This window comes from Pezoporus wallicus, unplaced genomic scaffold (assembly GCF_028554395.1).
Source record: "Pezoporus wallicus isolate ANWC-B61680 ecotype Strahan unplaced genomic scaffold, APGP_CSIRO_Pwel_v1 scaffold_7736, whole genome shotgun sequence".
In the NCBI taxonomy this organism is placed as follows: domain Eukaryota; kingdom Metazoa; phylum Chordata; class Aves; order Psittaciformes; family Psittacidae; genus Pezoporus; species Pezoporus wallicus.
In genome coordinates, this window is record NW_026636574.1 from 1,530,063 (window position 1) to 1,542,826 (window position 12,764).

A 12,764-nucleotide genomic window follows, 5' to 3' on the forward strand; every position below is an offset into this window, starting at 1 on the left:
AAAGGCAAATCCCATAGCAATTCCCGCAAGGAATGAGGGATCTTGTCCCCGTGCTCCTGGAGTCTCCCCAAAGGCGAGTGCTTTGCCAGAGCCGTGGCTGGAAATTGAATTAACGTTCCAGGAATATTCTATTATTTGCTAATTCCCTTCCCTTCCCTTTGCTTTTTGTTTCACAATTAAGCAAATTAGCACTTTGATGAATATGAAGATGCTCACGCCTCATAAAAGAGGAGCTGGAGGCATTCCCACTGGATTTTCCTCTGAATGAAAACAGTTCCTCAACTGTTTGAGATACACACTGGATGCTTTCCTCCCCGGTGAGAGCACGAAGGAGCACGTGGCTCCTGGAGAAGATGACCACAGCATTAACATTCTAATTTCACTTCAAAAGTTTGCATAGATCCTCATTATTACTATGTAATCCAAGTCCAAACTGGAACGGGATCCTAAATTTGTGGCCATTAGCAGAAGTGTCTATCACCGAGTTGCTCTAAAAAGCATCAAATGCCTTCTTTGGCCAGAGGGATTCATTCAGTTTAAGTCCTTTAGCAGGTAGAAGACTCTGCACCCTTCTAAAGAATTTATTCCCTGGCTTTAAATCCCTTCATAACCAACTTAAGTATTTCCCAACCTTTTTGTTTTGCTGCAGGTTATCAAAACAGCTTTGCTGGCTTTGGGAGGAGCTATAAGCTCCCTAGTGCAAAGCGAGCTGTTACGATAGCTGCTTGCTCTCTTATCTCCACCAGCAGATCTTTAAGCACTTCCCACTGACACCTCTCCATCGCATCCCTCTGGGAGCAGGTGGGAGGGAGGACAGATAGTTGTTCACCAGCAGATGTGGAAAGCTGTTAGTGACCAGAGGGTTAACTCAACACAGAGCAACTTAATAGCAACCTTCAGATGCAACCCCTCTCCTGCTTCCACCACCCACAAGGCACCAGCTCGATTAATCTGAATTACACAGTCGTGAGTAATAGCCAGTAAAATGCTCAACACTCAGTGAACCCAGAAGTCTGGCTTAATGGTGGGCACATCATGTGTTTTCTTGTCTCAAAGAACTGAAGGTCCCAGATTATTTACCTCATGCTGGCTCCCCAGCAGACGCTTGTGGACCATTGACCATTAATTCCCATCACACACTTTGGGTGTGCTTTTTTGGTCCAGGCTGGGCACCATCAGAACCAACAGGGTAATGGATAGCACAGCACTTACTCAGTGCTAGCATTGCTTGCAGAGCTCATGCCCACACCACGCTTGGTCCCACCTCTGTGCACAAGCATCACACACTCACAGCCACTTAAAATACACCGGCAAGTAAAGAAATAGATAGAGCCGTCATAAAGGATGCTCTGACAAAGCAATGCAAACCCACAGCCTGCCAGCCTCGCTGCAGGGAGTGAATCCGTAATGCCTGAGGCTCAGGATCTCTTTATCTAGACAGGGATGGTTCAGAGCCTCAAACCACAGCAGCTCAGCTCTGTTTCCATCACCTGCAGACAAGAATACATGGGCACAACTCCCTCTCCTGCGCGCTGATGACAATCTCTGGTCAGAGGCAGATAAAACTGAGCTTCTGCTGGTGTTCCATCTACATGCACTGGTCCCAGCACCACAGGGCTCAACACAGAACCTCCGCTCCCTGTGCTCCAACAACACACTCCTTACGGAAGGAACCCTCAAGCACGGAGGTATGGAAGCAGACACCTTACCTGTCGCTCTGACATGATGTACAGATACTTCTGATCGATGGAGAAGGCCATGTCTCGAAGGACCGGGCTCCCGTCCTTGAAAACTGTCACCATCTCATACTGAATCCCACCATGGGGAGGACCATCTGCTCGGATCTGGAAGAAGCACAAAGAGATTACAGGTGATTTCATAGCAGCCAAACTCTGACGTTACTTTGGAAGGGAGGAGGATGAGGTAGGAAAAGGCATCCAATACAAAATCTCAGCACGCAACCTGGAGACGCAGCAAAGAGCTGGCAAGCAACGTATGGGCTCAGGTAAAGCAAAGGCTCCTTCTCCACAGCAGTTGGTGAATTCACAAAGAATGAGGCTCAATCTTCACCACCTCTTGTTGCCACAGAAGCCTCCTGCAACACCATCTCTGCCTTAAACTTGGGAGATGCTGCTGCCGTCCCATTACTTTCATATTTGCAGGATTCAGCAAGGTGAAACCAGCCCAGCCTGGGCTCCCAGTAGCCATCCACCCAGCCAAGTGACAACTCCCTCCTCCTGCAGGAAAACCTGCCCAAGCTGTGACAAATCCCATCCCTGACAGGAGCGGCTGCTGTTGAGGATATGCCATCTCTCCCCAAAGTTAATGATTTATGGCCTTGGGGGCTGTGCAAAGGGGAAGGGAGGAGGATAAACAAATCATTTACATTGTCTTTCCCACCAGGATTTGCATATTTGGATAATCATTTGATTGCAACACGGTGTCTACAGAGCTGCAAACAGTGGCAGCCGCAGGCACGGAGGTGAGAGCAGACGGGTGAGCCAAGGCTGGGCAACCTGCTCTAGTGGAAGGTGTCCCTGCCCATGGCAGGGGGGTGGAACTGGATGGGCTTTAAGGTCCCTTCAACCCAAACCATTCTAGGATTCTATACCATCTGCTACAGCCTCATGCTGAGCTGTGTTGCCTCGTCCCCTTTTGCTGCTCAATTACTCACTACTTGGCTGTGGTACAGAGGAAGAGGCACCAAGAACCAGCTTGGACAAGCCTGAGCCTTCAGAAGAGGCAGAACGGCGCAGCAGAGAGGGACATCTATTTTCCTGCTTCATGTGCCCAGGAGGTAAGAAGCAGGTTGTTAAGTATCTTAAGATTTATCTGAGAAACATGCCATCCCAGCTGGAAATACAAGGGTATCTTCACACTCACAGAGAAGAGAGGCTCCCCTGCACCCTCCTCCGAATAAATCCTCCTCTTGGAAAGAGCCCTGATGCCTCCTGCCATGTAAAGGCATACTGCATACACAAACATGTACTTCCAGGATTTCTTTTTTTCCTTGCCCTCTGAGTTCTGAGTGACATATAAGAACATCAGGTGTGAATCTGATTTAACACCCACAGGCAGATGCAGGCTGCCTCTGGCAGGATTAAGCAGGCAGCCCAAGCCTGGCTCAGGAGCCCTGAACTTTCAGAAAGGAAATTCCCACAGAAAAAGGCAGAAGGTCAAATCCTGCTTCAGCTGCACTGTCCAAATTAGGATATTTCAATGCTTTCATGAAACACTGAGAACTAGAGGCAGGTTGACACCAGGATGAGATCAGTGCCTTGCATCACACCACATTGCGATGCAAACCCAAGCGATCCATGCTGCTGCCAGAGCCACTGCTCGAGCATGCACCACTGCTATCTCCATGCCAGCTCGTGCAATGGACATAGGGATAAGCCTGCAAAATCCGCTGGGGAATTAATAGCCAGGAGGCTGGGCTGTCAGTGACACAGAGTTGCTTCCACACAAGCACCTGATTAATGGGCCAAGGGGAATGGAAACGCCGCACATGAAGGATCAGCAGCCTTTGTGAGAAACAACTGTTTTTCAGAGTTCCCTTGGGGCACCAGCAGCTCGTTAAATTGAGCTTCTTTCTAATAATGAGGTCAGACAGGGCTAATAAAGAGAGATACCACTGGACAAGCCTTGTGCAGGCCAATTCCAACTGGGAATTGTGGGTCTGTGCTGGAGACAGCACTACATCCATGATGCCTCCTCCAGCCTGGAGCTGTGCCTGGTATGGGTGTCCTGGGACACAGCTGGGGCCCTGCACAAGGTGCTGGGTGCTGCCTGCACCCTCCTGCCTCCCCCATCGGCAGGGGAAGCAGGCTGGGGTCTCTCACTGAGCCTGTCAACGTGAGATTGCTCCATGCTGTTCAGGGACTGCAGGACAAGAGAGCAGAGCCCACTGCTCTCCTGTCCCATGGGGGGACCATGGTGTGTGTCGTACCCACATGGGTACCCAGCGCATGGTGCCCGAGATGCACCCACAGACACCAGGATGCTCCACTGCCTCTCTTCCTGAGGGTTCGGTTTCCATGACAACAAATGATGATGTCAGGGAAGAAGGATGATTCCTGTGAATGCGGAAGAAGAAAAAGGATCATCTCCACAGCAGGAAGCTTCTTGTTGATGTTTGGGGAGAGAAATAATTCCTCTGCCTAACTTGCAGGTGCCCTACCGGTGCCCAACATCTACTGACCCAGCAGCAGAACTGGGGCACAGTCCCAACCCTGCAGGTCTGGTTCACCCCTGAGCCCAGGCTCCAGGCACCAGTGATGCAAGAGAGCAGAAGTGCAGGATGGAGCTGGGCTGCTGGTGGCTGTGGTACTTTACGTCCGCTAACAACTACCAGCTTTTCTTTTCTGACAACATGATCAAAGGACATGGGAAGGGTTTAGGAGAAAGACACAGAGGGAAGCAGGGCAGCTGGGAATGAGTGAGAGCACAGTGAAACAGGGAGCAGGTGGGTATGGGGAGAAGCACACGGGTGCAATGGAAACCAGAGGTATCCGGGATCAGAGACATGCTCAGCCACCTGAGAGACAGCCCAGACCCGGAGGACAGATCCCAGACTCACACACTTGGAGTTGGAGAAGTCATTTGGGAAGGATCACAGACTGGTTTCTGCTGGAAGGAACCTTAAAGCTAATTTAGATCCAATCCCCCACCATAAGCAAGGACCCCTTCCACTGGAGCAGCTTGCTCCAGGCCCCTGTGTCCAACCTGGCCTTGAGCACTGCCAGGGATGGGGCAGCCCCAGCTTCTCTGGGCACCCTGTGCCAGTGCCTCAGCACCCTCATAGTGAAGAATACAGCACTTTCCTCAATCACTCTTGATAGATGTTTACAAATATGGCTCACAAAGTGCTAATGACAGCATCTGCAGATCCAAACAGCATCCCTGAACAGTAAAACATCCAACATCCCTGCTCCACGTGATGGAGCAGAACGCCGCTCAAGTCAGGGAGCCTCAGCTTCCCTGCAAAGGCACCATGCAGACTTACGTGTCCAATTCCCCCACAGTACAGACTGCAGTCACCAGCTCTGCATTATCTTAAGAGATTAGCAAAATACCACATTGTGTCACGTCTACATTGCAGTGCAGCACCCATGCATAAGCCATTCAAGGATCCAACATGACAGGAAGCTCCAACACACCTACTGTACTAAAGTTTGTCAGGCATTTTGCCCAGCCTATGTCAGAGGTAAGATACGTCTGAATTCCCCTCCAGTTTCCCCCAGCAGGCTCCCATTAGAAGGCACTGAATCTGTAGGAACTTTCCATGATTAAATTACCTGTCTGTTTTCATTCTGAGTGTTTCAATGAGTCTGATTCATGATGAAATGACTGCTGCCAGAAGAACAGCTGAGTAAGCCCATGCATGAAGGGACTGATTCCCCACCCCAGATCCTAGATGCGAGGCCACCCGTTAACTCCTCAAGAGCTGCAGCTCCTCCCAGTGTATGCAGGTACATGATGGGAGACGGATCCCTAAGCACCTTGCTGAGGGCTGCCTCCCACGGAGGCAGTGGACAGGATCCTGACACGATGCCCTAGGTCAGGAGGCACCACGCGCTGGCTGAGCATGTTTGTCTTCGTACCTAACAGTGGCAAAGCGAAAAGCCCAGTCAAGCCTGGAGCCTTAGGACTGCTCCTTTCATGCTAGGCCTTCCAGCCCTCCAGGGTGGATACTATCAAATAACATTGCATTTGTGTAAAACAGAACTCTATCAGCCCTGGGAATGCGCACCGGAGCGTTACTGCATCTACTGCCTGAAACAGAAATCAAACACAACACAGAGCAGCCTTCACGGCCAAGGTGCATCTCTGCAGATCTGCCACCTTTCTGCCATTGACACCTGCAGCTCTTGGGCATTTCCCATTCAAGCTTCCCATAAAGTTGCACCACGGATTTCTTGCTTCAGCACTGGAAATACAGTAGAAAAACTGCTACTGGCAGCAGGCTTCTGAATGAGGCTGGAGCATAGTATAGTGTAAATAGCCTTCCCCTACCTCCTGCTGTCCAGGGCTCTGTGGGGGCATTCCTACCTAGACCTGGTAATAGAGGAAGTTTCCACGTGCAAGATACTCAGCGATGCTAAAGACAGGACAAGATAAATCCATACGACTCCAGATTTTCTGTGTGCCTCCTCCAAATACTGCTTGCAAGAAGGATTTACTTTTACTAATCCGGTTCAATTAAAACCAGGCTGTTCTACATTCACAGCAGCCTAAAAAGGGTGAGATGCACACGATGAGGTGGCTGCCACTTTTGCTGTCACCCTCTCAAACATCCTTTCTTGCAGTATCATTTTACAGGGTTACCAGTGCTGCTGATGGTTCTACACTCTCTGCCTCTGACACCCAAGGAGGAAAAGGCACAGCAATCTCTAGAAGAATCCGGAATAGAAATAACAAATCTTTATAAAAGAGGTTTCCCAGAGCCCTTCAGACCCTCTATGGAATTCTTTTGGGAGTAAAGTACCCCTTAGACTCCCTCAACATCAGCTGGGGAGGTGTAGCAGAGCCATTTGCAGGTTATTAGCAGACCACAGGGAAGCCAAGTGGTTTGCTAAGGATCGACACCCAGTCCCTGGGTGAATCTGCTAATGCAGACTCACGGCACCTGCCTGAACCTCTGAATGGGATTCCTCACCCTGTGTCCATCTGCAGGAAGAGAAACCCAGGCTGAAGATCTGGCTTTCCCTGCACACACCTTCCACAGGCAGACTGGGAATCAGCTCACTGCTCTCTGCATGGGAAGTCACCCCTTGAAATTAAAGTGAAATAGTAATCCCATTAAGTATGTTTCCTTTAAATCATAGGTATGTCCGTGAGGAAGCTAATGACAACCCTTACATGCACATTCAGTTCAAATCAGCATATCCAATTAACTTCATTACCTGGAGGCTCCCTCATATCCCAGTCTCCTTCTCTCCTTTCACATTTTCTTTATGCTTTTTCCCAAATTAGGATAAAATCTGTCTGTCATGGAGGGCATCACCTTGATTTTTACCCCAAAGATAGCAGGGAGAAGCCTTGATAGATGGGTTCACTCTACAAAGTCATGATGCTATCAGGCTGAGTGGCTTGGAGCAAAACAGCTTCTCAAGACCAAATGATCTGGTCTCCGAGGGAGGAGAAAAGCCATCCTTTCCAGAATTATGCTGTCTAACTAAACATTAAATACACTCACTAATCACATCTGGGGCTGCCCTTACAAAACTCAGCTCAGTGGGGGAGAAAACTCAGTCTGAAGGGGTGGTCGCAGTGAGCTCACAGGTGTTGGAGCTGTGCTGCAACCAAGAGAGGTTTCCTCAGGCACTGCCTATTTGACCCATGATCATTCCATGAATTTCCACAGGCAGCCATCGGACACTTTTGTCTATGAGGTGCCAGAGAGGGGCCTAGAGCAGGGCAGGCTGCCATCGGAGCGATGGGAAGGGAACAAACCAGGGGGACCGGTGACAAGCAGTCCGGTAGCATCACATCAGCCTCTCATCTCACGTTGCCACTGGACGCTGCTCAAAGGCTCCATTAAAGAGGTGACACTGAGCAGCAAATAAGTCACCTGCAAGTACCTGAACAATCCCCATAGCTTCCCCCTCCCCTCCAGCAAGGGCCACCGAGGCAACCCTGCCGTGCAAAGTCCTGCTGTTCACATTTACTCTTCCTTTTGAACTTCAAAGAGATATGAAAGCCCCATCGGAGCAAACCAACCGCATCCCAGCTTCTCCCTCCTGCTGTTGAGCACAATGCAGACAGAGCATCAAGGCAACGCAGAGCCAAGACTGCTTTCTCTGCTCATGTTTTCTGAGTCCTAATCATTTGGAGACATTTTCCTCCTCCATCCCTTCCCTCAACTCAAAGCAAAGCTCCAGGTGCAAGGAGACAGATCTCTGTTCCCATCTCATCTTTCCCAATAGATTAAATTGCTGGTACCATGCACTCAGATGATCCCTCTTCTCCAGGATGTGCAAACACCTCCTGCTTGTGTGGCTGCATGCCTGAGTTTATACCTTCAAAAGGGGACAGAGGAGAGGGAAGCAGGAGGTAACGTGGGTTCAAGCCTGAGTTTATTCCAATCAGGCTTCATGACCCAAATTATTTATAGATCTGAGATTTCTGTGAACTCAATACTTATGTCAAAAATGTCTCTGTGTATGTGCCTTTCACACCCACATGTGTTTCCCATCTCTTCTGCTTGGGAAATGTTATCTAAGTGTTCAAAGTCACCACCTGGGACTCTGCATCTCCCCAGAGGAAGCACTGGGCTAACTGGGGAAAAGCACAGAGAAGCTCGCCAGGGTCTCAGGCAGGGAGGGGGGTCATAGGCTGCAATGCTGGCACCACATATGCTGCTAAGCACAGAAATGCCAATCCAGCAAACAAGCAAACCCAAATTAACTCTCACTTAACCACTTTCTTCTGTGCTAAAGCTCAAGCCACAGCCAACAGGCTATTGCACCAAATGCCCCATCCCTGGCAGTGTTCAAGGCCAGGCTGGATGGGGTTGGAGCAACCTGGTCTAGTAGAAGGTGTCTCTGCCCATGGACACTTGGAACCACATGAGCTTGAAGGTCCCTTCCAACCAAACTGATCTGTGATTCTATAGATCTGAGCTGTTCCAACACCCCCCCGTGGTCCCTGGCTAACAGCAACCAGCTGCGATAGCAGTGTTCAAGATGCTGCTTTGGGGTACGTCCCGGGGAACACCTGGATCTGTTGCAGGGAGAAGAGCTTCCACAAACACAGTCCTTCCCATTCACAGATGGAAAGAGAAGCCTGTGAGAAGAATCCCTCACTGCCTCCCTGCTGGCTTCTGGAGGTGAAAGCAGCCCATTGCTGCAGCCCAGGCATCCTAACAGGTACCAGTACAAACCTGTACGAGAGGACTGCCACTGAAGCTGTTCTCCCCTTCCTAAGCCTTTATTTCCTCTTTCCATCCTTCTGCTCCCTCCACCCTTCTGGAGAGCTGATCCTCCAAGATAAACCAGGGAGGATGGTACAGAGGCACCATGCAGAGACTAATCAGCAGCTCCCATGTCTTTAATTTATTACTGCATGAGAGGCTCACTTAGAACAAAGCTGTGGGTTCGCGAGATCATTCGTTTATAAGACTTCTTCTTTGAAAAGCTGTCAGCTCGCACCTTGTCACAGCCCCACTTGCAGCAGCAGCACTTTAATAATGTGACACCTCATGCAAATGAGCTGCTAATTAATTAAGTAGTATTCTTCCGGGGATGGATTCATTAGAATCAGATTTGGGTAGGCTGGCTGGGTCGGATTGCTTTGGAGGGATGCTTGACAACAGCAGCGTTGCCCTTGCCTTGAGTCCCGGCACTCAGGTGGATTCCCATCAGGAGGGAAGCTCTTTCCCATCCCTGAGCCCATGGGAAGGCTGAGCATGCCCCAGTGAATTGGTGCAAAGCAACCTGACCATGTGCGTATCACAGACCAGACTTAAGAGTAGCAGGGAGACGGATAAAATGCTGGAATGAAGGGCCCAGAATATTGCCTTCACTATTAGGAAAGCCAGTGTAGGAAACAAGCCCAATTCAAAAGCAGGGGGCAGAGACTATTAACTCAGAGGGCTCCAGGGATCAGGCTGCCAGGCAGGGAACCCTGCAAAGGAGCAGTGTTCTTTGCTTGGAGCACGTGTTGCAAAGAGACTTGCTGGGGTTCAGAGCTATCAGCCTTGCACCTTCCACCAGCATCAAAGTACAACCCATTAAAGGTGGAAACACTCCAGAGCGTCCCGTGGATTTACTCCTCAGGAGGAGGACAGCTCGGGGCATGCCTGCAGCATGGTACAAAACCTATCCACTTCTAATTTGTCCCCTAATAAAGAGCCACAGCGTGCAATGATTTCCCTTCCCTTTTGTTCAGCAATAAGCACCCTTCTCCCTCTACATTCCTGTATTATTTTCTAAAGGGATGGCTCGGTACCTCTTGGGCAATGGGAATCATTAAGATAGCAGCACTCTACTGCATGCAGGCTTTACATTTTGGCACTGAGCAAGAAAAATCAAAGACACCAAAGTATCGGCCTCCCAGAGAAAGGAACGAGGTGGGGGCTGCTGTATTACAAGGCACTGCACACCAACCTTTCTGCAATGTGCTCCTTCAAGCCTCTGCCATTCTTTCCTTATCCCTGCTTCTCCTGCTTTGTGTGGCTTTAAAGCACCTCCTTCCCTTACAGCTGTGAAGTAAATGAAAGTACAGGAGAGCAAAGAGCCCCAGGAACAGGCAGAGGGGCTTCTTGCCCCTAAACCATCCTATTCTATGTGGTACTAGTAGTCTTTGGCAGGGCTGCACAGCTGGGTTAGCTGGGTGCAAGAGGAACCCTGGTTGTGCAGAGCAGGACAGCCTGATCCCATTCTACCTTTCAGCCCTATGGGTATTATAAAATCATCGGGCATATCCTGGCTTCTCCTCTTTGCCCTGAGCCCACAGCTGAAGAGACTCATGAGCAAGGACAGAAGAGAGGCACACCTCATTGTTTGCTGCTCGCAGGAGATGAGCTCTTAGGCAGAAGCTCTTCCCTGTGAGGGTGCTGAGGCGCTGGCACAGGGTGCCCAGAGAAGCTGTGGCTGCCCCATCCCTGGCAGTCTTCAAGGGCAGGTTGGACACAGGGGCTTGGAGCAACCTGGTCCCTGCCCGTGGAACTGGATGAGCTTTAAGCTCCCTTCCAACACAAACCAGTCTGGGATTCCACCAGTTTGGGGACTGAGCAATAGCCACAGTGGAGAGAAACTGGACAGAGTTAAACCGAAGTCTTCTGTGACTGACAAAACATGAGAGGAAGCACGGAGCTGGTATTTCTGCCAATAGAGTTACTGGGTATCCGCTCAGAATTGCTTGTCACATCCCATTTGCAGCTCTTCACCAAAGTCCCCAAAATAGCTGTGTATCCCTGTTATCCATCCACACCTCACCTGTGCCCTTCCAGCTGCATAATCCTCCACAGCTCGGTGTCAAGCTTTCTCCCTCCGATCATCCTCCCACAGCAGTACATTTCACAGCTGAAAGGATTGGTCTTGCTTAGTTTGCTTTGTTGACCTTGAGTGGCCATGTAAAATGGAATAAAAAGCCACTTAGACAAGATTGTCTAATGTCGAGTTGCCTCTAAATGAGCAGCAGCGAGGCGCGAATGTCCCCAAGGAGGGAAAACCTAAACGACTGTCAAGAACTGTCACATGAAAAGCCCGTTTCTCCCAAGCCACGGCTCCCAGCTGCTCAGGTGGGAACCGGAACGTTCCTCAGGAAATATTCTTCTCTTTCCTTTTCAAAAACATCATGTAAGCAATATGTTTCAAATGACTCCGACTTCCTGCCCAGCGCCTCCCGGGAATGCTGCAACACAAGCCAACCTGCGAGGCACTAAAGGCCAAAACCCAGAAGGAAATATAAGAATCTACATTTTGTTATCTTTTGGTTTTACAAACCTGTGAAGAAATCCTGCCTGGGAGTTTTGCAAAGCTTTAGGTCAGACAGGAGCAACGAGATGAACGAGGAGACCGTGGGTATCTACTGGTTTCACTTGTGCATGTAGAACCAGTCATGTGTTACTGATCAGATCTAACCTTGCTCGGGCAGAGGATGTGAGGAAATTACAGAGCACAGAGCTTCCCTTAAAGCCCAGGAAATGAGGCCCTCCCTCTACTGCTGCTCTGACCCAGGCTGTGGGGAACATCGCACCCCCCTGGCTTACCACCGCAGTGGATGTCCAGTGGGCAGAGATGCAGATAGGAAATGGGTATTTTCTAGTTAAGAGGCAGAGCACAAGAGACAAAAACCTCTCCCCAGCCAGTGCCTGACCATGCTGCTTGTACAGAGGCTGAATTTCACTAAAGCAACCGCCTGGGAAGCGGGGTCACTTAAGGACAGGCAGAGCCACAGCCAACCTGGCACTGCCCTCACTCACAGAGCCCGGCCCTCTCCCCTTCCCAATGCACCACGGCAGCCTGGCTCATCGCTGTTCCACTCCCTCCCAGGGGATACCTGCTCTGTGCTGGGGTTTTGTCCACCACTGGGCACGCAGGAGCTGCCCCAAGTGTGGTTTCATCAGGGGAGGCAAGAAGCAGAACCAAGAAACAGAACAAACTGCTGGCACCCGGCTCGAGGACATTCGCTTACACAGAGCCCTGTGATGGAAGCACTAAAGCCTCTTGAGAGGATCGAGACAAGTATAAGTCCATGGGAGCTGAACTGCTCCTTATGCTTCCCTATCTGCTCATTCACGCCCAGATCTCCCCGTCACCAGCAGACAGAAGCCTGAGGTGGTTCACGCTCCTCAGCACACGCCAAGGACCACTTCTGCCCTTTGAGCTGTTTCCCAAACGCTATTCTAGAGCGGATCAAGGATAAAAACACAACCCAAAATCTCTTCCACCTCTCCACTGTAACTCACTAAGCCTTCAGCATATGCCCCTTCCAGCACTGGAGAATTAATCAGCAGATAAAGCAGATGAACTGGCTCTGAACAATCTGTATATACAACACATGCAGTGTTGCTGAAACACTGCCTTGAAAACAGCAGAGACTGCTGACCTCAATGTACACATCCATCCCCATCTCAGGAGACTTGGCTCAGCCACCAGGCACACACTACGAGCCTGGGACAGCATGAAGCACCCTGCTGGGCACCAAAGAGAGGCAGAAAAAGAAAGAAGGTGATGGATGGATCAACTCTCAGGTCCTCAAAATGTCCAAATTCAAAGTTCACATTCAGCTGGGGAAGGAGAGAAACCTGAAGGAGC

At 50.2% G+C, this 12,764-nt stretch overlaps 1 protein-coding gene across 3 annotated transcripts in view; it reads right to left on the reverse strand.

Annotated features, from left to right (window-relative positions):
- Positions 1 to 12,764, reverse strand: part of PLXNA2 (plexin A2) — a 169,871-nt gene that overhangs the window by 104,887 nt on the left and 52,220 nt on the right. For all 3 annotated transcript variants that reach the window (XM_057400688.1, XM_057400687.1, XM_057400689.1), the window contains exon 4: positions 1,710 to 1,844. In XM_057400688.1, the coding sequence (XP_057256671.1) occupies positions 1,710 to 1,844 (135 nt within the window). The remainder of the gene's footprint in view (positions 1 to 1,709; positions 1,845 to 12,764) is intronic.